This window comes from Lytechinus variegatus, chromosome 16 (assembly GCF_018143015.1).
Source record: "Lytechinus variegatus isolate NC3 chromosome 16, Lvar_3.0, whole genome shotgun sequence".
NCBI classification, from domain to species: Eukaryota; Metazoa; Echinodermata; class Echinoidea; order Temnopleuroida; family Toxopneustidae; genus Lytechinus; species Lytechinus variegatus.
The window spans coordinates 6,945,275-6,971,335 of record NC_054755.1 but is presented as its reverse complement, the minus strand read 5'-3'; the positions used below and the strand labels follow the sequence as shown (position 1 = coordinate 6,971,335).

Here is a 26,061-nt window from a genome sequence, read left to right as displayed (position 1 = left end):
TTTGTTTTAATTAAAATCGATAACATTTATGAACATGGTTTTCACTGCTAAGTATTGGAAACACATATCTGAAAAAAGTGTGAAACTTCAAATTGAAAAAAATTAAATAGATACATTGTAAATTATGATGAATCTCATAAAACATCAATATGTGCACACTGGCAAAAAATATGCAAATTAACTGGTTTCAATTGGATCCAGTTGGGTAACTGGAAAATTTCCAATTGGAAACCAATTGGAAATAATTTCCAGTTACCCAACTGGATCCAGTTAGGATTTCCAGTTACCCAACTGGTTCCAATTTTATTTCCAGTTACCCAACTGGTTCCAATTAGAATTCAGTTACCCATCTTTCCAGTTAGAATTCATCTCCAGTTAACCAATTGGTTCCATTTAGGATTTCCAGTTACCCAACTGGTTCCATTTTTAGAAATCATATCCAGTTGGAAGTCATTTCCAGTTACCCAACTGGTTCCAGTTAGGATTTCCAGTTACCCAACTGGTTCCAGTTAGAAATCATTTCCAGTTGGAAGTCATATCCATTTACCCAACTGGTTCCAGTTAGGATTTCCAGTTGCCCAACTGGTTCCAGTTAGGATTTCCAATTTCCCAACTAGTTTCAACACTCGCGCTACGCGCACATATGGGACATCAAAATCCAGTGTTCAAGTCAATAGAGTTTTCATTGGTCGTTTTAAGGGAGATATACACATCCTGCAATTTTCATGAATAAAACTCACTTGATAAAGAGTTGCAGTGGCACTCGAAAGCTCGTGAACTTGTAAGCTAGTGAACAGTTTTTGCGAGAGTGATCACGAATTTCCTTGTTGACCAGAGTAGATTGCGTGACAAATGAATACCCTCTAGCGATGGTTTCAATTTGTTTCAACTGGAAATTGTTAAATTCCAGTTAAAACCAATTGAAACCAGTTGGAAATCCAACTGGTTTCAATTTGATTTTGGTCCTGGGTTTTTTTCAGTTTTGGACGCGGTCCGCGCTTACGTGGGCATTAAGGGTATCAAAAACCGATTTTCAGAAAAAATGTGGTTTTGAAAGACCGGTCAAATAACAATTAATCGCGGGGTCAAACTTATTTACGTATGTTCTTTCCCAAAACTTTTTTTTAAAGACTAGCCAAACGTGTTTAGGGTATGTTTTTTCCGAAGCTTTTTCAACGAGGTCATATTTTGGCGGCAACTTGTTTAAAGGCCAAAATGTGTAAATAAATAAGGCCCGTGAAAAACTTGTTTAGGGGTTATTTTGCACACAGAGAAAAACTTGTTTAGGGGGTGTTTGGAAATTCCTTGGTCACGCGTGTGTAAAGCAATATATTTGACTGCCCCCCCCCCCCCGGAAAGGTTTATAAAAAAATTATCCCTGAACCGATTTTGATGAATTTTTTTTTTATTTCATTTCATCTGTTCAAATCATAAAATATTGTCAGCCTTGATTACCCCCTTTAATTTGCACCGATTCGAGGTTGAACTGATGAGCAAAGGGATAATCCGTGCAATGACAGTAAGTGCCACTTGTGGCTTCTAAAAGTTTCAAGTTTCGGTTATGTATAAGACAAACTTCTTTCAATAGACGTTCGTCGCTTTGATACATGATAATAATAATATATGTGATGACAATTTATCTGCTAGGGGCCACGTATACACCGGGCGTATACACTGTTAAAAAAAACCTGATTTTGCAGAAAGCAATAATAGAATCATTCTGTAAATTCACAAAACATGATTTTTTCTGCAATTTAGCAATGTCTATTTAAAGGTCAAGTCCACCTGAGAAAAATGTTGATTTGAATCAATAGAGAAAAATCAGACAAGCACAATGCTGAAAATTTCATCAAAATCGGATGTAAAATAAGAAAGTTATGACGTTTCAAAGTTTCGCTTATTTTCAACAAAATAGTTTTATGAACGAGCCAGTTACATCCAAATGAGAGAGTCGATGATGTCACTCACTCACTATTTCTCTTGATTTTTATTGTTTGAATTATACAATATTTCAATTTTTATGAATTTGACGATTAGGACCTCCTTGCCTGAAGCACAAAATGTTAAAATAATGGAATTCCATGTGTTCAGGAAGGAATGAAACTTCATTTCACATGACAATGACGAGAGAATCAAAATATTTCATATTTCATATAATAAAATACAAAAGAAATAGTGAGTGAGTGATGTCATCAACTTTCTCATTTGGATGTAACTGGCTCGTTCATGTAACTATTTTGTTGAAAATAAGCGAAACTTTAAAATGCCATAACTTTCTTAGTTTACATCCGATTTTTATGAAATTTTCAGTGTTATGCTTGTTTAATTTTTCTCTTTTTATTCAACTCAAGTTTTTGTTGGGGTGGACTTGTCCTTTAAATAGGGGAAAAGGGTGTTTTATTAAAGGAAATTTGAAAGGTTCTATGTACACCAAATACCAATATCCTGTAATTTTACATGATAATGTAAGAAATATACGCAAAGTCTAGATTACAGGTGTTCTCGAGACTCTGCTGCAGGATCTTCTTTTATTTTAAGGATAAATTTGTCATAGGCCGGGTAGCCGTTTCATTTTAATGTATATCAGAAAATTTCCCAAATCTTTTTTTTTATTTATGTATTTATTAAAATCAATGCATAACATGTAATACACAATATATAAACAACTCTCCAAGGTTTGGAAATAAAACAGATCAATGAGAATTAAATATATACACGTGATTGAAATTATTAGAAAAAAAAAACAAAAAAGTCATTATAACAATAAAAGCAAGGCAGAGTACATATAGAATAAACAACAGTTTATCTAAAATGAATCAACCTGTGAAGCAAAAACCTCGAGAACGAATTGTTTCAAAATCTTAAAAGCTTGTTGGGCTCCCGGGAAAGGAGAAAAGCAAAAACGTCTCATCGGCGCAAGAAAAAATTATACCATAAGATGGTTGATGGGCCAGGCCAAGAATGAGACAATCCGCTGCACCCCCCCCCCCTCACACACGAACACTCCATCTCAAAACCACCAACACAAGCAACACCCGCCCCCCCCCTCCATCTCCTCAGTTCCTCTCTGCAACAGACCCAACCAGGTGGGTACAGCGGACTGCCTCACACCCAATCTCGCCCACTCAGCGCACCCAGACAAAGAATATACTACGAGCAATCTGTCAATTTTTCTCTATCGATTCAAATCAACAAACCTTCTATTTATGACAGAATTAGAACGAATTATGATATTACCAATAAGGAAATAGAAAATATATTTTTAAGACTAAGATATTGCACACTGAATAGTCGATTAAAGGAGTTCCAGTATAAACTCTTGCATAATATTTTATACACTAACCACCACCTTTTCCGTTTTGGTCTTATTTCGACCAGTTTATGCTCATTTTGTGAAAAGGAAGAAGAAACGTATGAACATCTATTTTATACTTGTTTATTTTCAAAATCACTTTGGGATCTATGTGCATGTAAGAAGTTTAAATTTTGAAATAAATAAATTTAGTTGGCAGGAAATGCTTTTCGGGAAGCAGGAGAAAAGTAAAGGTTAATATCAATTAATTAATCATGTCTTGATATTAGTTAAATATCTTATTTACAAAAACCGAGAATTAAAAAAACCTCCTTCATTGATTGAAATAAAAAATAGTATTATGGGGGATCAAAGAGAAGAAAAGAAATTAGCAACAAAGAGGGAGACTCTTACAATCCATTTCTCTAAATGGGAAAACTTAAATATAGACCATGTATTGGAGCCCAGAGCCAGTTCTCCACCGGATAGGGGATGGGGGTGTTCAAGGGAGGGTGGGGGGTAATGACAAGGGCTGAGTTTGTGTTTGAATTTATTTGGGTGAAGAGGCCGAGGTGATGGGTCAAAAATATATATGCTGATGGCTTCAATTCGTTTAGGTTTTATTGAGGATTTATTTATTTATTTTTGTATTTGGAAAATTTCTCTTATGTTTTTTATTTGACACTGGAAAAAAAAATCAATATGTTGGAATTTTCTGTAGAAGTTTCTTGTTGATGCATATAATTATCATCAATGTTATTTATATTTGGAAGATGTCTGACATTGGGTTTTTTGTAACATTCATGAAAATAGTATGTTTCAAAGTTCTATTTGTTATATATATTTCATTTTGTATATGAATTTATTGAAGTTGTCAATAAAAACTACTCAATACAAAAAAAGTGGAGGTGCCGTGGCCGAGTGGTCTAAGGCGCCTGGCTATACATGGAAAGTCCGGGGTTCGATCCCGGCCGTGGCACCTATGCCCATGAGCAAGGCATTTAATCTGCGATGCTCTTTTATCCTGCTTTCAAATAAATGGAAATGCTGTATGCATTGATGGTAACTAGGTGTGCACATGTTTAAAAAAAAGGGGGGGGTGGACTTGACTTTAAGTTCATTGGTACTGCTGGTACCCTTTGTGTAGGTAGTGTCGAAAATGAAGTTCACAAGCCTGCCCTCTTTTGCTCTACTGCGCTCTAGCTATACCGATCTGACACTATCTGACCCAGCACGGAATTAATTTTTGTCCGCTGTCTGTGATTAATCTGATCTGGTAAGTTTTTATCATTTGAAACCTCTTGACTGAATATCGATTTGTGAATATCTGAGGGAGACCTGTAGATCTAACCTTATACTTGCACGTGTATATGTATACACGGGGGCTCGACGAGTTGAAAAACTTTTCAAAAATTGCACGGTCCCATACGATAAGATTTGTGTTTTCTAGTATGATGGTGGGCCCCACTCACATAGACAGCTGGCAGCCGTCTGTTTCGAGGAGTTTTTTAACATTTTTAAAAAATATTTCTCCTGGTGAGTGAAGCCAACGAAGTTCAGCTGAACAACCAACAAAACAGAGACCGAAGCTTTTGGTCTACCACTCACACAACATGCGAGGCGAGGTTAGTATGGTAGTGGATCGTATTACTGAACACTTTTCATGAATTTGATCATATCAAACACATTATTCCAATAAAATTCACCAAACTTTCACCATAAATACACAAATACCTACAAAATATAAATATGCAGAAATTTTGCCGAAATTGTTTGTCCTTTTTACGACATCAGCTTCCAATCGAATCGGACCCCTCTTCGCAAGTGAAATATTTTGGTCACTTGAAAAGGTATTGTATTACCGAACGTGTGTTTTCTATGGGAAAAGTTGGGAAAACAACAAAGTCACTGATGAGCTATTTTGACCATTTTTTATTGTTTTGAGTATATAAAGACTTCGAAATTGTGTTTTTGATAATTTTTCTATTTAAGTTCCCTTTGGAAGGAAGTTGCAAAGGTTTGAGCGTATTTGATTATTTTATGACGCTGCAGCAGGACCTTACTGCATTAGAAAGCTGGGCATCCACCTGGGGAATGAGGTTCAATGCTAACAAGTGCCAAGTTATGAGTATAAATGCCAAAACCTCATACTTCTACACCATAAATGACAGTATACTCAAACATGTATCTCAACATTCATATCTTGGAGTAAACACTAGCCGACAATCTGAAATGGTCACCCCAGATCAACAAAGCTGTGAGGAAGGCAAACTCTGTCCTTGCTTTACTCAGAAGGAATCTAAGTTTCTGCCCAGAGAATTGTAAACGCACAGCATACATTGCACTAGTCAGATCTATCCTGGAATATGGTGCATGTGTCTGGGATCCCTATCTTCAGAAGGACATTCAATGTCTGGAGAAAACACAGCGTAGAGCAGTACGGTTCATCTGTGGCGACTACAGCTCTCGAGAACCAGGCTCGATTACCAAGATGAGAGAGAATCTCAACCTGCCTACTCTTGCCTCAAGACGCCAAGTCCTGAAACTTACATCCTACTTCAAAGTGGTCGAGGGGTTGGTTCCTGCCCTTCCTGTTGATAAATTTCTTATTAAAGCAAGACCCAAACGTAATATCAAAGCTAAGAAATTTGTAAACTTTGATGCTACTAATGTGGTAGAGAAACAAGTTACAAATAATTCTAAGTGTTTCTCAATAAGACATTGTAACACAGAGCAGTTTTCTTTTTTTGTGAATACAACGTTGGCCTGGAATCAACTCCCTAACGAAATTGTCAGCAGTACATCACCAGAGGTGTTTAAAGCCAAGATCGAGGAAAGCCACCTACGTTTCGACTAAACTCATTTGCGCCCTCTCCTAACCCGGTGCATTATACCTAACGGTCCTGCACTGTACTACATCCAGATCCAGACGCATCTGATGCGCGCGTTCGGTAATACAAGGCCGGTCGGTAATACAATCACTCACTATACTAACCTCGCACAACGCATGTGATTTCATAGTGGACTTTGACGTTTTCATTCATCACACGAATGTGAGGGAATAAAACACGCCAAACTTTTCAGTATTTCTCCACTATGGTAATCTTTATTGAATGATTTAAGTTTGTTTTAAATTAAAAAGGAATTAAAAATTATTTATAAAAGTGTTTTTATCGCTTACCTCCAAGTCTCAACCAGGATACTCCGTTCGATCTGTCCTTGCTTATCCTTGATACTGCGGTGGAAAGTACGCAAACAACAATCGAAAAGCAATTTTTCCTATCGAACATTCTCGATTCAAGTCATCAGCGCATAATAGGAAATTGTACCAAAAATCAACAGGTTGCATCTCGTCATCATGTAGGCCTATATACTTATTGGTAAAGTACACCATCTTTTGACAAGATGATGATGAAAGTGGATTGAACGAGCAAGAAAATAATGCTGATCGCCTGGAATGCAGCTAGCAGTACAAGTTGCAAAAACCGTAAACAAACCGGCTTGTGAATAATATCGCGCGCCCTCTTTAGGCAAAAATTTATATCCATGCTGAGCAGGAGGTACGGTACATGTATCTACGTGAAGATCACGAAAAATGCTCTTATTTTATTTTAAAAAACAGCAAAGAGAAGTCAACAAACGATCCATATGGTGCGGTAAGTGTCATAGCACAATTAGAATTCTTAGCTATGATGTAAAGTCATAGTTATTTTAGTAAAAAGGGTGTGAAAGATTCGCGTGCACCAGGTGCATAAGACAGGAATAACCGTCGTTTCTGGGGATTTATTCAACAATTTCTGACATTTTACTGTAATCCCCATTCACCGACGGTAAAGTGTCCGTGTGGGCTCGCATTTGTTATAACACCAGCACTTTTTTCAATCCAGAGTCCAAACTTTTGGGCTATATTACACATCGAAGTTACACTCTAAGGATATATAAACTACAAATTAAAAATATAGAACTATTAAACATAAAAATACTTTAAAAGATATAGATGAAAATGCATGAAAATTATACTTCACCCATGTTTAGTTGGGAAAAGCACAGCGAAATCGATCAAATTGGCAGCCAAACTATGAAATATTTACAAACGAACGGAGAGGGCGTCAACAATTTACGAATGTGATATCGATATTCCAGCATTCCACCAGCACACCTACAAGGCAATTTACGAATACAATAATACGATACGATACACTACACGAAGACAAACGATACTAGTTATAATCGCGATATATTGAGACATTAACGATAATGACGTCATTCAAGATGGCAAATTGCAAGAAAAACCATCGGGTCAGGAGAAAATGTCTTAGATGACAGATTTCTCAATCATCCAGTGGATTTTTTTTCAATAACTCCGGTCCAAGGTATGCAAATAATGCAATTACTTAAGTTATTTATATTTCAATGATAATGGAAACCATGAAACTGTAAATTTCGCTCAAAAACACAGTTTTAAATCGCGATCTATAAAACGCTAGTTCACTATACGTTGTCTGTAACCACGGGCCCCTAAGCTCTTCAGTCTATGTATGGTGAGTGGAGCCAACGTAGTTCAGAGGAACAACCAAAATACAGAGACTGAAGCTTTTGGTCTACAGGTGCATATGAATCCTTCGCATGCAGGATGATTTGAAACCATGGGTGGGTGGGCCCCAAGTCTGCGCCCCAAACAATTTGAGTTAAGATTCAACATGAATTTCTTATTTCACAAAATCTTTTGGTTATTAGTGTTCCTCATATTATTAAGAGTAAGTGTACTAAGTTTCTCATAAAAAATAAAAGAAAATGTAAGATATTCTTGAAAAAACCTTGGCTTGGGCAGTCATTTTCAGATTGAAAAAAAAGGTACATGTAGATTCTACCCCACCATGTCTGCGCACTCATTCACTTTGCACACGATTCAGGGATTTTGATGAAAAAGGGTGCACTTACATGTAGAGGCCGTCACATGAAATGCCCTAAATTAATTATTTTTCCATTATTTTGAATTTTTATGAATACCTCTCTGTATGTGTTGCATGTGTAAGACTAAAGTTCGTGCTCGTTGCGTATATTCTTTTACTAGAATCGCACAGATACGCGGGTGCATAGACTTTGTTTGGAGACCGTGCAGACATGGGGGAACTAACCATAATTGTTCCCACTCTTGGCCCGGGCGACACCCCTATAAGACCGTGTTAAAAAACTGGGACTCGGTTCATGCGCATTTGGGTCGCCCTAGGCTAGCTTAGAATTAAGCATTAATATCTAGAAATTGTTATTCTACCATGTCTGACGACGTTAAGGTTAGGCCTAATTTATTCTATTGAATAAATTAACCAGGCCAAGAGAATGAAAGTTTTAGATTTGTGTCCACCGCCCGCATGCTCCAAACCGCCCGCATGAAAAATTCATTATTTCAAAAAAAATTGTATTACTTCACGAATTTACGAGTTCCAAATCATCGCAGGGCAGGAAAAGGTTATATTTATGCACTTACTACGTGCATATGATATGGTAACTGCAGCGCACCTTCGATCTTCGCACAGTGGCAAATTGTCAATAGACTTTGTACAACGGATAGACCGTCTCGGCTCAGCGAATTGGAGATCACTGATTGGCCAATCGCGCAGATCACGTCATGACTACGTGTCGCCAAAATAATTCCTTCGGACTGCGTACGAAAGTATCGATAGCAATAATAATATCCGGTCACATTGTCTACGCGGGAAATGGTCTTGGTTCGCAATCAGATGGCTCCAGTATCGATCGAAAATTATCAAGATTTGGCAATTTCATGCATATTCACGTGACGCTCTGAAACCCGGAAATCAATTGACTTTGTACACATTGCGATAGACTCTACAAATTCCAACGAACACGATGCCATATCAACGCTAATTCATAAGATTTTGACCGAAAAGCAAGAAGTAATCAAAATTCACTTACCTGTGCAGTATCGGTGAGAAAATAGATCCTCCGAGAATACCTTTCGTAATTCATATAAAATATAGGAAAGTGAAATTCTAGGTCGATTTTGGTACGAAGTGATAGAGAATTGCACACTTGTTTTGGTGGTCTACTGTGTGCAGTGGGACTATGGAAGGATTGCAATGCGCATGCTTACTATATTTTCATTCATAAACTGGCTCTCGACAGTGGCTGGATGACGTCATGTAAATAATGAATAATGAAAAAAAGTCTCATGTCATTTGAACATTTATTGGATGCAAATCTAATACATTACTTCTCATGGCCTAATCAGTAGAGGCGCACGGCCAATATATATTGGAGACTGTCTCCAAATATGGCAATGTGGGAGATCATCTCCAATATCAGAGACTTTTGTAAAGAATTTGGGTATCAAATTTCAGAGACAGTCTCCAGTTTTTGAGACCAATTTCCTTTGTTTACGTTTGCTGCAAAAGGATTACCTTGGCGGCAAATAAAAATGTGATAAGCAGATTCTTCATGAAAAATTTCCCCTTTTCACCATTCAGCCTGTGGCTACTTTTGTTTTGATAAGGATTTATGTTGTCGACAGGGTGACCAGATTTCACAAAATGAAATACGGGACAATTGACAAACGAAGATCAACAAAGAAGCCCACACAAAGTGTTAGACTTGTGAAAAAATATAAAGAACTGGATGGGAAGGAGAACGAAAGAATGAAGGAGAGAAAGAAAAGAGATGATTGAGAAGGAAAGAAAATAAAGAAAAACAGAAAAAAATAACAGAAAGTTAGAATAAAAGAAGGATGAAAGAAATAATAAAAGAGATAAAAAAAGGTTTCCGTCATTCTTTGAAATGAATATAGAAAGACAGAAAGAAAGAAAGAAAAAAAAAGAAAGGAAGGGGAGATGAATAAATGTCTGAAAGACGCAATAAAGGAGAGAATTAAAGGGGGAAAAGGATAAGAAAAAGAAGGAGGAAAGAAATAATGAAGGAAATAAATATGTTTTCTTCATTCTTTAAAAGAAAAAAGAAACCTGGAAGGAAGGGAAAGATAAAAAGAAAGAATAAAGGAAAAGAATAAGAAGGGAAAAAATAAAGATAGGAAGAAAGAGTGGAAGGGAAGAATGAAGGGAGGCGAGAACGAAAAAAGAGAGAAAATAATGGAAGGAGAGAAAGAACGAAAAGAAACAGGAGACGAAGAGAGAAGGAAGCCAAGGTAATTATAAGGAAAGAAAGAATGAAGGAAATAAAAAAGGATATTTGATAAAGAAGGAAAATAAGAGAAAGAAGGAAAGAAAGAAAAACGAATAGAGAGAGAAAAGAAAATGTCTAGGAAAGATAGGAAATAGATAGATAAATGGTTTATTAATAAAAATCAAGACATCATCGCGGCTAAGGCCGAAGTGCGATGTATTCATAATTAATAAAGACACAAAAAATATTCAAACAATAACACAGATAATTACAAAATAAATAATACGGATAAAGTATGGTATTGGAAATAATGATAGATGGAACAAAAAAGGGCAAGCAGAAAGGATAGGCTATATATAAAAGAAAGAAAAAGGAAAAAATGTTCAAACTTCAAGTAAACAAAAAAAATCCAATCATGTAATAAAACTCATAATTTCATTTGGTGTTTTTTAAATGTATTTTTAAAATTTAAAATTTTAGAAATGAATAAAATTTCAAATTGAAACATATATTTTTTTATATTGTTTTTTTATATTGTTAAACTTAAAACTACACCGCGGCACACCAAGACTCAAAACGAAAGCTGAAACAACTAGATCTATAAAAAGTCAATAACTTGTTCCTCCGATTACATCTCCAAATCATTAATCTGAGAATCCATAGCATAATTATAAGAATTTCCCGCCGATTTTGTGATTATTTTGGTGGAAAAACTGTTTATCATGTGAGATTGTTTTCACCATTGAGAATTTGCTTCGATCCTACATGCCTAGCTATAGTAGCCTGCCACACACAGGCAGCAGGCCAGTTCGTTTGCAATGTACATGATGTATTGGGTTAGCAAGAAATCACCGCAGAACTTGCAAAAGTTTACAGTAAACATGGTAAATATCGATTTAATTGTTGTCCCTGCTTCGTCAGCTGTTGGTTATTTAATGAAAGTTCGTCACTTTTAAATGTATTAACTACATTTTGTTCAATATTCTGAAATACGGGACAAATAGGCGTCCCGGGAAGGGTTTGTCGGGACGCCGGGACACAGGAGCAAAATACGGGACAATCCCGGGAAATACGGGACGTCTGGTCACCTTGGTTGTCGATCACATACAAAACAAATGTGCTTCTTACTCAAGACAAAATTTTGGGTGGAAAAATCATGCTTTTGTTGGTGTTACTTTTTTTGTCCTTTCGCAAAGCAAGTCTCCAATATGGGAGATTGTCTCCCATATTGGATAGAGTCTCCCATATTGCCTGTGTGCCTCTACTGATAATATTTTTATTAAAATCGATACCGCGCCGCACTGGTTCTTTCGTTTAATTTTATGACAATTTCTCACGTTTCTAACGAAAGTCTTGTGACAAACGGTATCGCGGTAGACAACTACACGTTCAACTTTATTTATAAATGGAGAGCCCCTTACAATAGTTGTTAATAACAACGCGGGCCAAATCGTTAGGTGTTTGCACTGTGTTCAAGGTGTTTTTTTTATACATATTTTGTTAAATATCACAGAGTATTTTTTAATTGTACTTGTAGAGATATATAAAATATCATGCCGAAAGGGACAACTAACAAATTTTTATCCTATATAAATTTCGTAATAAAATTTATAATCATTGACGTCTTTCAAAAAGGATAACCGACCGATCAGGTGAAGACTACGCATATCACGTGATCTGAAAATCAGCTTCATTTTTTTGAGGTTCCAGTCTGTTGAAAATGGATCCATGGAGCCACTCGCAAAATTTTTTTTGTCCTCTGTGTCCTTTATGAATATGTTTTGTATCCGTCGGCCAGTAGGCCCTGGCCTTTAAGTATCTATTAGCACAGTCAGGTAGGATTGGATCAGGTGTAGGGACAAGACAGAGAAGTATTTGGATTTCATGGTTTGCTAATCATGGTATTGTCAATTTTCATTTCTTTCAGATGAGCATCCTCGCAATTCTGCTGTATAAAGAACATAAATGAGAGGATAGATAACCAGGGATGATGAACACAAAACACTCAATCTTACAACTGTGTAACATCTTCCGGACTATAACCATCTCTTCATGTAAAAATGTGCGTCTTCAAAGCGGTCTCCCCACTCGATGTTCATCCCTCCTTTCCAGTGATAACTCCACCACCTTGAGCCAGAAGTTGTCATTTTCCGCTCTGTTACTCAGAGCATCTACCTTAAGGACTTTAGTTGTTGTGGAAAGGGAACGTCATAGAGAGTTCCACACAAGCCCAGTGCTAGAAAAATTCAAACCCTGGAAGAATACACCTGAGTACACAATTAGACCACTTGGAAAGAAGAGGATTACCAGCCGGGATCACACAGGTTAGGTTAAGTTACAATTATCAGGATCTACTTATTTTTTGTATTTTCCCTGCTTCGTGTTGGGTTAAATGTCCTTTTTTGTATCAACATGGATTGTGTATATTACGTATTCAGAATCCTCCCTTATCCATATAGCTGTCTAAACTTATGGAGACTTCTTCAGGAATCAGTAAGATATTGATAATAAAATGAAGAGAAAAAAACCCAGCTACATGTAGATGCTATGTACAAGGTTATGAAGAAACTGAATGTGCATGTAAATGGATTTATGCCCTAATTTCTCAATTTCATTACATACTCCATTGAAGTTACAATATGTATTTCAACGCTATGGTCATTTAGTGGATTCATATCACACATAAATTACTCCTGTGTATAATTTTGGTGTGCTGTTGAAACCTAATAATGATGACACAAGTGGCTAGCTTCTTTTGCCAAGAAAGTGTTTCCTACAAGAATTAGGAGGCCAAACTGATGTAAAATCTTGTCATTCGTTCATGTGCAATACATGAGAATTTTTATTTTAAAAATGGACGTACAACTCACTGTGGTGACAATTCTTCAATTATAATCTGACAATATACGGCTGCCACCATTGCCAGTATTCTGATATACAGCTTTTCTGAGCTGTAGTCAAAGTTCTAAATTATGCCAATTTTAATGCAGAATGAAGTAGGAAAGATGTTTTCCACATATTTTAACCACCCCCCTCCCCCCTCATCTTGTTGAACAGGGAGGATAGTGTCGGGTAGAAGAGGAGGGGGCGCAAAGCGAAACTATCGTATGGTGGATTTCAAACGAGTTGGACCAGCTGAGGGACCGCCTTTGGAGGAAAAGGTTCTAGAAGTAAGGTAATAGTGAATTCTGTTTTGTTGTTCTTTGTTATACTCTGTTTTTGAACAAGTACTAGTATCTTTTTCAATAGTAGAGGGGGTGTTTCACAATGATTTAGGTATGACGTAGAATCACACTTAAATGCCTATATGTGTGCATTATAAAAGTCATGACCGCATTGGTCAGATGACTCAGATCATGCCAAGAGGACGCGCACTGTGTAAAGATTGCGTATCATCTAAAATCCAAGTTTGTGCTAGATTTTGACATAATTTTCAGAAAATTATATCATATTTCATTCTTACACCTTCCCACTTCTTTCCTTTTTCTCTTTTTTTTCTTGGTCGTGAAACCTCCCCCCCCCCATATCTGTATGCCAGTGTATTGGGGGGTGTTTCAAAAAGAGTTATTATCGTGTGACTTAAAGTCATGCTTAAATGTGACGGGCATGTGGTGTGTAACACACAATCTTATCCTCTTGGTATGATCAGACCAATGCAGCAGTGGCGTACCTAGGATTTTCCACAGGGGGGCAAAACTGCCAAAAAAATTGACAAGCAAAGAAAAAAGGTCTTCAATCACAAATATAGGATATTGTGCCAGAAAAAAAAGGTATTCAAGCTCGTCGGAGGGGGGGGAGCAAAAAAAAAGGTCTTTCTAGCTCGTCAGGGGGGGGGCATACTTCCTTTGCATGGGTTGTGACTCGTCAGGGGGGCAGTCCTGCCCGGTTACACTTCGTATTTCCGAAGCTTCGTAATTCCGAAGGTTCTTTATTCCGAAGGTTCGTAATTCCGAAACACGTAAATTGCCTATACCTCGATGTTCGTTAATCCGAAAACGAAAAAGGGTTCGTTAATCCGAACATTTGTGGCGTAATTCCGACGATTCGTTATTCCGAAGGTTCGATAATCCGAAAACGAAATAAGGTTCGTTGTTCCGAAGGTTCGTTAATCCGAAAACGAAATAAGGTTCGTTGTTCCGAAGGTTCGTTAATCCGAAAACGAAAAAAGGTTCGTTATTCCGAAGGTTCGTTGATCCGAAAACGAAATAAGGTTCGTTTTTCCGAAGGTTCGTTAATCCGAAAACGAAATAAGGTTCGTTAATCCGAAAACAAAATAAGGTTCGTTTTTCCGAAGGTTCGTTAATCCGAAAACGAAATAAGGTTCGTTAATCCGAAAACAAAATAAGGTTCGTTAATCCGAAAACAAAATAAGGTTCGTTAATCCGAAAAATGAAAACCGGGAAAGCAGAGGCAAGGGGAGGGGGGCGGGGGACACTGTTGCCGTTCAATTATCATATGAGGATGGGAAGGCAAGGGCGGCCGAACGAATTTTCGTTGGGGGTAAAGCCAAAAAATGAAACTCATACGTCAAAATTGGGACTGTGGTGATATTTTCACCTTAAGATTATCATCTGCTTGAAGTCATTGTCTGTTTGAATGTGATTAAGTAGAGAATAACTTTTTTGAAGTGACTTCTTATCATGGCAAAATGTATATTTAGGCTTTATTTTTCGGGAGAGAGTATAATGAGCGAGCGGCTTGGTAAAACAAATTCAAAGGTGAAGTTGTATAACGTTTTTTGTGGTCAGTTATTCTTAAAATGGCATTATTGCGAGGTGTTGCGAGCGTGAATCACAAGCTAAACTTTAGGTTATTTCAATAAAAAATGAAAATTAGTTTTTAAAAATCGGAGCAGATTTCTGCTGTCATTAAAAAGATGTGCATCTAACTAAAGAATTAACACGAGCGCAAAACGCGAGCTTAAACATACTGACCAGAAAAGGAACCTGTTAAAGAAAGCATTTAGTGACCTCTTTAGGATGCATATTTCACCAATCGAATGAGAGTGCGAAGCGCAAGCTGAAATTTTTCAATATTCCAGCCTGAAAACTTAACTTAACTTGTATACTTTAAAAAGAGTATTTTATTTCGAAAAAACATGAAAAACGGCATATTTATTTTTGAAAAAGGAACTTTCCCATTTTGGAAAATATTAATTCCCCTGTTTTTTATTCCATTTTTGATGCCCCCTGCCTCCCTCCCGGCGGATCCAACTTTCGTCAAATAGAGGGGGGGGAACCTTTTTTTAGCCATATTTTCCTTGATCGGCAGTTTAAAGTTGATTTTTGTTTGTTTCTTTGAAAGGGTAGTTCTAACAGTCAATAATTAGCTTTATCCTTATAAAATAAAGTAAATATGTAATAACATGATAAACCCTTTTTAAATAATGTGAGCGCGAGCTATATTTTTGTTAATATGATGGGCAATATGTTTGTGATCTTCAAAGCGAGATGCCTATGTAACTAAATTTAGATAATAACTGCTAGCAAGAAGCGCGAACAGAATTTTTAAATATATAAGCTCTGATCTGATCTAAAGGGGACATTTTAAGAACTTTTTGCAGTTAGCCATGAAGACGGTCGTGTTTTAGCCAATGGCGGCGGAACGTTTTTTTTTGGGGGGGGGGGGCAAAGTAAAAAAAAAAGGGGGCCAATAGGGGCAATTTGGTGCAAACGGATATTTTCACCATTAGATTATCATCTGTGTAAAGAGGTTGTGTGTTTTTGTAGTACAACTAAATTGAGCACAATTTTTTAAGTGATCACTAAACATGCTAAAGTTATATATTTACGTTTCATTTCTGCGAGCGTAGAGAGCAAGCGGTTTGGGGGAAAAAGTGAAATCTGAAGATGTAAAATTCACCTTTTTGGTCAATACTGTGAAAAGGGCATCCTTGCGAGCGAATCACGTGCTCAAACTTTTGGAAATTTCATGTGGGCCTAGAATGATGATATTGATAAAGATATCATTTACCCAGGGAAGCCACTTCAGTTCTGAAAACTATTCTCCCAGCTATTATTTTTTTTTTTACAAGAATGCTATAGAATGTCCAGTTTTCAGGTTGGAAAATCGGAAAAATTTGGCTCACGTTTCTCGCTCGCATCAAGTATTGTTTATTGAGGAACTCATTCTATTCCTGGTTACAAAAAAGAAGTATGAAATGTCCAGTTTTCAGGTTGGAATATCACAAATTTTAAGCTTGCGGTTCGCGCTCTCATTATTTAGTTCATGAGATATATATTCTATTCATGAGTCACTAAATGCAGTCCTTAAAAGATTACTTTCTGAAGCCTGTTGCATAAAACTTTTTACCTGAGAAAACTCCGGTAAAAACTGAAAACTAAGGTTAGTCTGATTTCCGCCAATTACTTAAGCACAGGGCAAAAACTCCTGTAAAAACAACCTGAGTTTTCTCAGGTAAAAAGTTTCATGCAACGGGCCCCAGGTCAGTATATAAACAAATTACAACTCGCCCTCGCATTAATTCTTTAGAAAGATACACATCTTTCTCACGATTACAAAAAATGCTCCGAATGCTCACTTCACGTCTTGTTACATGAAATGTCTACTAGTTTGAGCTTGCGATTCGCGCTTTCAACATCTCACAAGGATCATTATTAGTATTATTTTTATTTTTATTACCAGCAGAAGCTGTTATTAAAAATGACATCCCCTCCAATACAAATCCTATTATCTAGAGGTTGCTCGCACGCTTCCAACACACTTGATCCCCTGCATCTTTAATTAAACCATTTGCTTATAGGCAGCAATTGCTCAGATAAAATCGAAATTAGCCTATGCTTGATCAGGGCGCCATTCTTAATGAAATACATGCTTTGGCCCCAACACACATCATCGTTCATTATTACTATCATTGCATAATATCGTGTAATCTTGTAATGACAACATCGTTTTTGTTACCAAAATGAATTATTTTCATTTTCGGAAATACGAACGTTATTTAATTTTCGGATTAACGAACCTTATTTCGTTTTCGGATTAACGAACCTTATTTCGTTTTCGGATTAACGAACCTTATTTCGTTTTCGGATTAACGTACCTTCGGAATTACGAACCTTATTTCGTTTTCGGATTAACGAACCTTCGGAATTACGAACCTTATTTTGTTTTCGGATTAACGAACCTTCGGAATTACGAACCTTATTTCGTTTTCGGATTAACGAACCTTCGGAATTACGAACCTTATTTCGTTTTCGGATTGACGAACCTTCGGAATTACGAACCTTCGGAATTACGAACCTTCGGAAATACGAACCTTCGGAATAACCGAACCTTCGGAATTACGAAGCTTCGGAATTACGGATGTATGCCGTCCTGCCCCCCGTAGGTACGCTAGTGCAATGCAGTCTTGTCTTTTATACTGAATGCAATTCGGCATTTAACTGCGACTCTAATATGCTTTTCACACTGCATTTCCTTGACCCCATACTATTTGTTTAGCCGGGGTTAACGCCTTAACCCTGGACTATCACACAGCTCATGAATATTGATGATTTTGCATATAAGTCATACTTAAAATCTTTGTGAATCACCCCAATGGTTCTGAAATGATACTTCAAGTAAGGCTATTTGGCTTTTGGATTGTCCACTTATTCAGGGTCTACTGTATTTTCACTTATTTGATGTACGTTTAAATGAATGCCTTTGCTCAAGGTTAGGAGTACGACATGTAGGTACCATGTGCTGGATTGAACCCATGACTTTCATGTCTTGGGTCAGGCATGTTAAACCACTCAACCAAGGTATCTCCATGTTGACCGTTTTTCAGATCTCAGATCCCCCCACCCGCCTTTGTGAACTATTTTCCTATCCCTCGCAAATAATCCCAAAATAAGACGACTCGACTTTTTATGCAACATGCCAAAAATTCATTCAGAAGAAAACTTAAATGATTGTACAATATGCCTGCAACCAGGCTTTGTCAAAGTTTTGTCTCACATGTTCAGTGGTCCTCAGGTTGTCTGGATTCAGTTCAGCGACTAAAATTTCTCAACCTGAAAGTTTGGTTTAATTAGATTTCCTCAAATTATGGTTTATGTTGTCTTTCATTTCTTGAAATCACAGAAATTGTTAGAGGTCAACCTCACTCTGTTTCCATGTATTTTTGTCTCTGCGTAGGTATGATCCAAACAGGACAGCAAACATTGCCATCGTAGCTGGAGGCAACAGGAAGCGATACATCATTGCATCAGCTAATATGGAGCCAGGGGATATCATCAAGACTTCAGGGCACATTGGCAGGATGACAGGTGAGCCACTTTGGGTGCTTCTTGTTTGGTGTTGGTGTCGGTGTCAGTGTCTGTTTTAATTGTGTGAGTCAAGACTTCAAGACACTCTTCAAGACAGCTCATGTAAAACTAGGATTCCAGGATATATTGATGTGATAACATGTAGGTAAACATTGGTTGTTTCATGTAGGTGTTAAAAATGTGTCGGTGTTTTGATTGTGTGAAACAGACTGCCTGACCTAGCGCCAACTGACTCCTTGTTCTTAACTGACACCATGTTGTCTTGAATCATATTTTAAGTCAAATATGTTTTTTTCGCAAATTCCCCAGTGGTGGCTAATGAGGGTGATGCGTACCCCCTGGGAGCGCTCCCCATCGGGTCGTTGGTGCACTGTGTAGAGCTCTATCCTGGAGAGGGCGCCATTCGGGTCAGGGCGGGAGGAACGTCGGCTCAGATCCTGAGAAAGGTTGGCGGGCAGGTCATCCTCCAGCTGCCGTCCAAACTGCAGGTCAGCGTCAGCGAGAGATGCATGGCAACCGTCGGCAGGGCATCGGGAGACCAACATAATAGAATGTTCATAGGTGAGGGTTGATATCTACCCTTCATTATTAATCCCCCTTGTTGCATTTTCAGCTTGTTACTTGTTGTCAAAATTAAATTTGGTTCATAAATGTTGAATTTGTAGAGTAGAGGTCATGTGGTATTAGACCATGTTGATGAAATGGGCACAGCCCAACTGGAATTAGACAAAATTGTAAATGGGCTGAATGGCAATTGACTGATTGGTCAGTAACTGAACTGGGGTCCATTGGAGAAAGAGTTGCGTTTGAACGCAAGTAAAAAAAAATCAATCACAAGTCCCAAATGCGCGCTGTTGATTGGTTGAAAATCAAGTTGCGCATGATTTTTAGGGTTGCGATTGATTGCAACTCTTTCTGCAACGGGCCCCAGGTTGGAGAAACTAGAACTAGTCTAGATGGGATTAGACCAAACAGAAAGAAGCCTAAGTTGGTGTAGACCAAGTGGCAATTATAACGTGACAATATACTTCTCCTCCTCCTTAATGTTTTCAGCCCCGTCACACAAAGAGTGACGATCGATCCGATCAATCACAACTATGGACGGCCAGCAACGTCAACGTTTAAAAATGCAAATTTGCTCAAAATATTTTCTAGATACGATGTACATTCATACATTTATCTTTCTCTTGAAGATTCAGTGTGATTCTCTTTGTTTTGAGGAAATTATGACACTGATACATGTAGATTTCCATAGAGGTACAATTGATTGGATCAATCGTAACTCTTTGTAAGACGGGGCCCGGATTACATTAACTCGCTGCCTACTTCTATAATTTTGATCGTATTGGATTTAAATTATTTACTCTCTTGCTTACAGCTGTGGCAAAATCAGTAGTCATGCTGAATGATTGTAAATTATATGAGAAAGCAATAATGATTTGATTAATCAGTTATTATATTATGCTCTGAAGCCCATTTAACTCCCCAATTCTTCTACACCACCCAATACTCAGTGCCTGGCCTTTCGATATGTAATTTTTTTTTTTGCAATGCAGACATCGCACTTTTGAGATGGAGGGATGGGGGTTTTATAGGATTTGAGTATCAATTCAAGGAAAAAAAATGATAATGATCACATTTCTTCTGTTTCATATATGTTATATATTCCATCATCATTTCCTTCCACATTTTTATTGTTTTCTCTCTTTGTATTTTTTTTTCCATATTACAGGCAAGGCTGGTAGGAATCGTTGGTTTGGGAGACGACCGAGCAGTGGTCTATGGCAGAGGAAAGGAGGATGGGCCGGCCGTAAGATTAAGCCCCTCCCACCTATCAAAGTATACATGGACCCTAACAAGAAAGGAACACATATAACGGTTTAGCTTTTTAGTCACTTCTACATGATTGATTTCAACTTCTATCTTGTCAGAACCTCCATATAACTTTTCTTCACATTTCTGCTGCTTATGTGAGCCAATTGCACCTAATTTGAAAGATCAAATAATCTGAGATGCCCATTTCAGGCATTTTACCTGATATCATGCCTTGAGAACTTGCTATTTCAGGGTTAGGTATTTTTCCAGGCTTTATATTGTCCAGCACATATTGGGCTTAAACATGGTCTGGCTCCTTTTCGGGCCCAGTGAGTCAAACTAACTGGCATCCCTGAAATAATGAGAACATTTGTAATACATGTAATGATAGTACTCTTCCAATTTACATAGGGCTTTGCAGATAAATTGTATCCCCTGTCATTGAATCTTGGCTTGCCTGTATGTGTACGTCAGAGTGTACAATTTATTCTCAATTCATTTTTAAGGTGATTCAATTAGATTGTGAGCTGACTCAAAGCAACTTTGGTGAATAGGACGCCCCTGCCATACTGCAGGGACGTGTTTCATGAAATGATTTGTCTAATGTGTTATCTGACAGTTACCACAGTAAGAGTGCTTCTAAGCCTTCACGTAATCTGAGATCTTCACAGAGATATCTGCTTAAGTGTCCAGTTGTTCAGACCAAGTTCTATGGGGAGAGATCATTTTGTCATGCGGCCCCTAAACTTCGGAATACGATCCCTTCTTCCATTAAAGAAGGCATTTACATGCTCTGCATTCAAAAGTCGCCTTAAAACTTATTTGTTTAAGCGGTTCTATGATTGAGACAGTCTACAAATAGCTTTAATCCTCTCTCTTCTTTGTCTATTTTTCTATTATGCGCATAGAGACGCCCATGGGTAGTGATATACGCTATACAAGCAACGTTGTACTATTATTATCAAAATAGGGTAAAGTTGTCAGATTTTCAACGATGAAATGCTCTGCATGTCTCGCTCTAATACAAGAAACACCAGACATGAAATAAGTGGTACACGCACGTGGATGAACTTGTGTGTGTGTGTGTGGTTCGCATGCTCACCATGTTATCAGGCCCCCTTCTCACAAAGAGTTACAATAGATCCGATCAACCTCAAGGATATGGAAATCCATTAACTTCATTTTTTTTCCATTTGCAAAATCTGTCCTTTGAAAACAAAAAGAAGCCCACTAATTTTTCAAGAAAACTATGTTTGAATAGACATCCTTTCTATAAAATGTTTGAACAAACATGAATTTTAGATGTTGACGTTGCTGGCTTTCCATACAAGTAGTTGTGATTGATTAGATTAATCGTAACTCTTTGTAAGATAGGGCCCTGATGTCAACTCAACAAATTCATTACAGGGATCGTCTTTTTGCTGGCCAGGGGTCTGTTGCTGAAAGAGTTGCAATCAATCGTAACTCTAAAAATCATGCGCAACCTGATTTTCAACCAATCAACAGCGCAAATTTGGGATTTGCGATCGATTTTTTGGCTTGCGTTTAAACGCAACTCTTTCTGCAACGGCCCCCAGGTTTCTTTTTTTGGGGGGGGAATATTGATTTTGTTTTTTCAGGGCCCCATCTTACAAATAGGATTGATCCAATCAATGGCAACTATGGAAAGCCAGCAAAGTCAACATATAATGGCATGATTGTTCAAACAAATTTTCTAGATATGACTGTATAGCCATGAATTAATTTATTTCTTGACAATTTGATGTGTTATCCTTTGTTTACAAAGGACATTTTGCGAATTTCCTGTAGAAAAAATTATGACACTGATGGATTTCCATACAGTTACGTTGATTGGATCAATTGGTCTTGACCATGAGATTAAGGTCCAGTTGGGGTACTTTAGATCAAGAAGTAATTGAGCAAATAAATGTCTAATTCAAACATAACGGCTGAGCCCAGCAGTAACCTGCACTAAAAAATCACCCTTCCGCATTCATTATTAGACCCAAGTGCATACACTCATATCAAGTGTTTTTAGACCACAAAATTAGGTACAGTCATTCACAGAATAGTTTCAAATTTCCTTTGTGAATTGTTGTCATTGATTTTCGATACATTTTCTTCATTAACGGAAGTCTGCTCTTTTTCATAGAATTGGTATGAATAATGTATGTGAAATTTAGGAGATAAATTCTCTATAAGATGTGATTTATTTTCCTTTTAAACCTAATTTATCTGGGCTATTTCTGGCCAGGATATAGGGGGGGGGGTCAATTTGAAAATTCAATATTGTAATTGGGAAAGGATATTGCTCAAAAGAGCATGTTTTTATATGACAGCACAAATGGGGAGGGGGATAATAAGGCCACAAAAATGTCAATGGCCATTTCAGGAAACACTGAGGTCATCAATAAATTATGGTCTTAAGTTGCTTCAGATTTATTTAAATGTTGAGAATCAGATCCCAACACACATTAGGGTCTAGATTCACAAAGAGCTGTTTTAAGATAAGAAGTGCAAAATTTCTAGAACAAGTTGACTGTCACCAAATCAAATTGAATGATTTCAGTAGCTTTAAACAGTTATTACAAATATGTTATCGACGCAAGTTGTGTGAAACAGGTGTCAGTACCAATGATGGTTGTGTTACGTCAAAGTTCTGAATATTACCAATTTGATTCATGATTTCTTTTTGAAAAATCGATCTGTTCTGAGATGTGATTTTTTTTTGTTATATCAGAATAAATAATGTAAAGTGAAAATAAAACGGATCTCCGAATTTCTACTTTGAATGTGTTTGTGTTTATATTATGTTAAATGCTTTGGTGTCTTTAATGATTTCTGTTATGTTCAAATATTTTGTGACTATATAATTCGCCGCGGGAGCTGGAACAAAGTGAGATGCAATCAGTGTTAAGAATATTTTGTACATTTTACATGTACTTACCGTTAAATAAACATTATTTTTGCGATTGATCATTTATATGACAGGGCCAAAATGTAATATTTGGCACATCATGCTTCTGGTTGATTAGAGGAACGATTAAGTTCAGGTCCACCCCGTTTGATTAGCAGCCTCCTTATTTAAGCTTATCTGAGATACAGAATCTTGTTCGTTGAAATAAAGCAATATAAAAAAGTGCTCAAACTCGAGTCTTCCATAATGACTACCTACCCCTAAGCCATAATCTGGGTTTTAGCTCCTTGATCAGTCGACCATGATTTATGTTAAACCCGGGGAAGGGGGGAGGCACTTAACACGTAAAAATTATCTCTTTCTGAAGCAGGGGCGGCGGAACGTGTTTTGTTTAGGGGGGGGGGGCAAAGCCGAAGAAGGGCATTTCAAAGCAAAGGGATATTTTGACCAAGAGATTATCATCTGCGTTAAGTAGTTGAGTAAAGCCTTTTGAAGTGATTTCTGATTGATGGAAATATATATTTAGGCTTTGTTTTTCGTGAGCGAGTATGGCAAGCGAGCAGTTTGACAAAAAAATTAAAATCTGAAGTTGTGAAACTCACTTTTTGGTCCGCAAATTACTGTTAAAAGGGCATCCTTGCAAGATGTTGCGAGCGTGAATCGCGAGCTCAAACTTATGGACATTTCATTAACTAATAAGAAAATTGCTCATTCCTAGCAGTTTTTGTTATGAAAAGATGTGTATCTTACTAGAGAATAGTCGCGCTGGTAAGGACTGCATTGAGTAAGATACATATCTCCCCAATCGAATAATGCGAGCGCGAAACGCGAGCTGAAAATTTGTGATATTCCAATCTGATAACTTGACATTCTAAGCACATTTTGTAACCAAACACAGAATGACTACCTTACTAAACATTAATTGATGCGAGCGCGAATTGGGAGCCAAAAATTTTGTGATTTTCTAATCTAAAATTTGTTATGTTTTACTTCAAAAAAGGTATTTTATTTTGAAAAAGGGCACATATCATTAAAAAAAAAAACACTTTCCATTTTGATAAAAGAGCAATTTTTTCCTGTAGGGAAATGGGGGGGGGCAAGTGCCCCCTGCCCCCCTCCCCCCCGGTTCCACAGCCCCTGTTCTCAAGATAGGGCACGTACGTTACGTACAAGGGTGTCAATAAAGGGTATACATTTCGTTAGGAAAACTACGGGTTACGGTCCAATTTGCGAGGGTATAAAATGACTAAAATACTTTATAAAGGATGTACTTTCTGCCCCAACACTACGTGTTTAGGGTCTGATTTGAGTGAGATGTGGGTACTAAACCTAATGAAAGTGAAGGTAAAACCGATGTCCGTGACACAATTAAGACATCGTTTTAAAGCTTGTTTATGGGGTCAGTTCAGGGAATACTTGTCAAGGTTATTGTTTTGTTTCCAATACATGTTAAGGGTATACATAAATACTTGTTAAGGGGTGCATTTTCAGACACGGAAAATACTTGTTTAGGGTGCTTTTTGAAACCCCATGGTCACGCATGGTATCCACTCGTCAATGGAAGTGCCCCCCACCATGGTGTTAAAGTGGGATCCTCAATTTTCACAAATTACAGATATTGTCCTTTACACATAGTCGACTTAATAATGACCTGGTATATTGTTTATGATATCGGCTTCTTATGATTGTCCTTCACCGGTTTTTTTTCTTGAAAATAAATAAATGAAATGAAATATTGATAACCCACATTTCCCAACCCCAATTTTGGGCGATGCTGGATCAGCACCTGGTATAAGGTTTGCATTGAAGAGGTATAGACACATTATTCGATACACTCTTGTGAAAAAACCCCATCGATTTACGATAAACCACCTAGAATGTATGATCAGAACTCTATATTTATCAATTTTCGTCTTTTATTGCCATCTTAATTGTCTGATTTATCAGAACAAACCTGATTTAAAAGCACGTTTCTCAAGTATCCCTAATTAGGGAAATGAAAGAATCTTCTTGTGGACGGTGTGAAAGTAAAGACAATAGCACAGAAATACATACACCTATTATACATGTATATCAAATCTTGTGACGGTTCCATGAAATTTGCTCCGGCGATAATTGCTCCGATATAAATTCCACACACTAGTGGAATTACCAGCTTTACCAGTCGTGTCACTCTTGAGGAGGTTATAGTGGCGTAGACAAATCTTCCTATCGGGGGGGGGGGGGGGGGCACCACCGTACCTATGGGGGGCAGTCTGTCCCCCCCCCCTGACGAGTCACAACCCATGCAAGGGACGTGTCCTTGCCCAACCCCCCCCCCCCCCCCCTCTGACGAGCTTGAAAACCTTTCTTTTTTTGGCTTTGCATTTTTTTTCTGCTACGAAATCTTATATTTGTGGTTGAAGAATTTTTTTTTTGCTTGTAAAATTTTTGGGCTGACGAATTTGCCTCCCCCCGGTGAAAAATCCTAGGTACGCCACGGGGGGGGGGTGAATCCATAGTAGGCTAGTCCTAATACTGATTCATATGCGTGTGCCTGAAGGATCCTTGATTTTGGTCAATAAACCTATGCTGTTACGACCGACTCGTTCAAATGTGGCCATAATTTCGGTCTGAAAATTATTATTCTT

At 37.6% G+C, this 26,061-nt stretch overlaps 1 protein-coding gene across 2 annotated transcripts; it reads left to right on the top strand.

Moving 5' to 3' along the window:
- The first annotated feature begins 4,484 nt into the window (after window positions 1–4,484).
- Window positions 4,485–21,972, top strand: LOC121429476 (39S ribosomal protein L2, mitochondrial-like). 2 transcript variants are annotated; one of them, XM_041626496.1, is made up of 6 exons: window positions 4,485–4,568; window positions 12,357–12,753; window positions 13,487–13,604; window positions 18,569–18,699; window positions 19,009–19,260; window positions 20,432–21,972. In XM_041626496.1, exons 2-6 carry the CDS (start codon window positions 12,417–12,419, stop codon window positions 20,581–20,583), a joined length of 990 nt encoding a protein of 329 aa, XP_041482430.1. In that variant the 5' UTR covers window positions 4,485–4,568; window positions 12,357–12,416; the 3' UTR covers window positions 20,584–21,972. The 2 variants fall into 2 exon arrangements, with proteins under 2 accessions (XP_041482430.1, XP_041482431.1); XM_041626497.1 differs by lacking the exon at window positions 4,485–4,568 and adding an exon at window positions 9,136–9,242.
- Window positions 21,973–26,061: the final 4,089 nt, after the last annotated feature.

Bases quoted from the DNA above. Each gene is read 5' to 3' on its own strand.
- LOC121429476 (XM_041626496.1), top strand. From the start codon at position 12,417: ATGATGAACACAAAACACTCAATCTTACAACTGTGTAACATCTTCCGG. The intron at 13,605-18,568 runs GTAATAGTGAAT...GTCTCTGCGTAG, and splicing joins GAAAAGGTTCTAGAAGTAAG to GTATGATCCAAACAGGACAG. The intron at 19,261-20,431 runs GTGAGGGTTGAT...TCCATATTACAG, and splicing joins ACATAATAGAATGTTCATAG to GCAAGGCTGGTAGGAATCGT.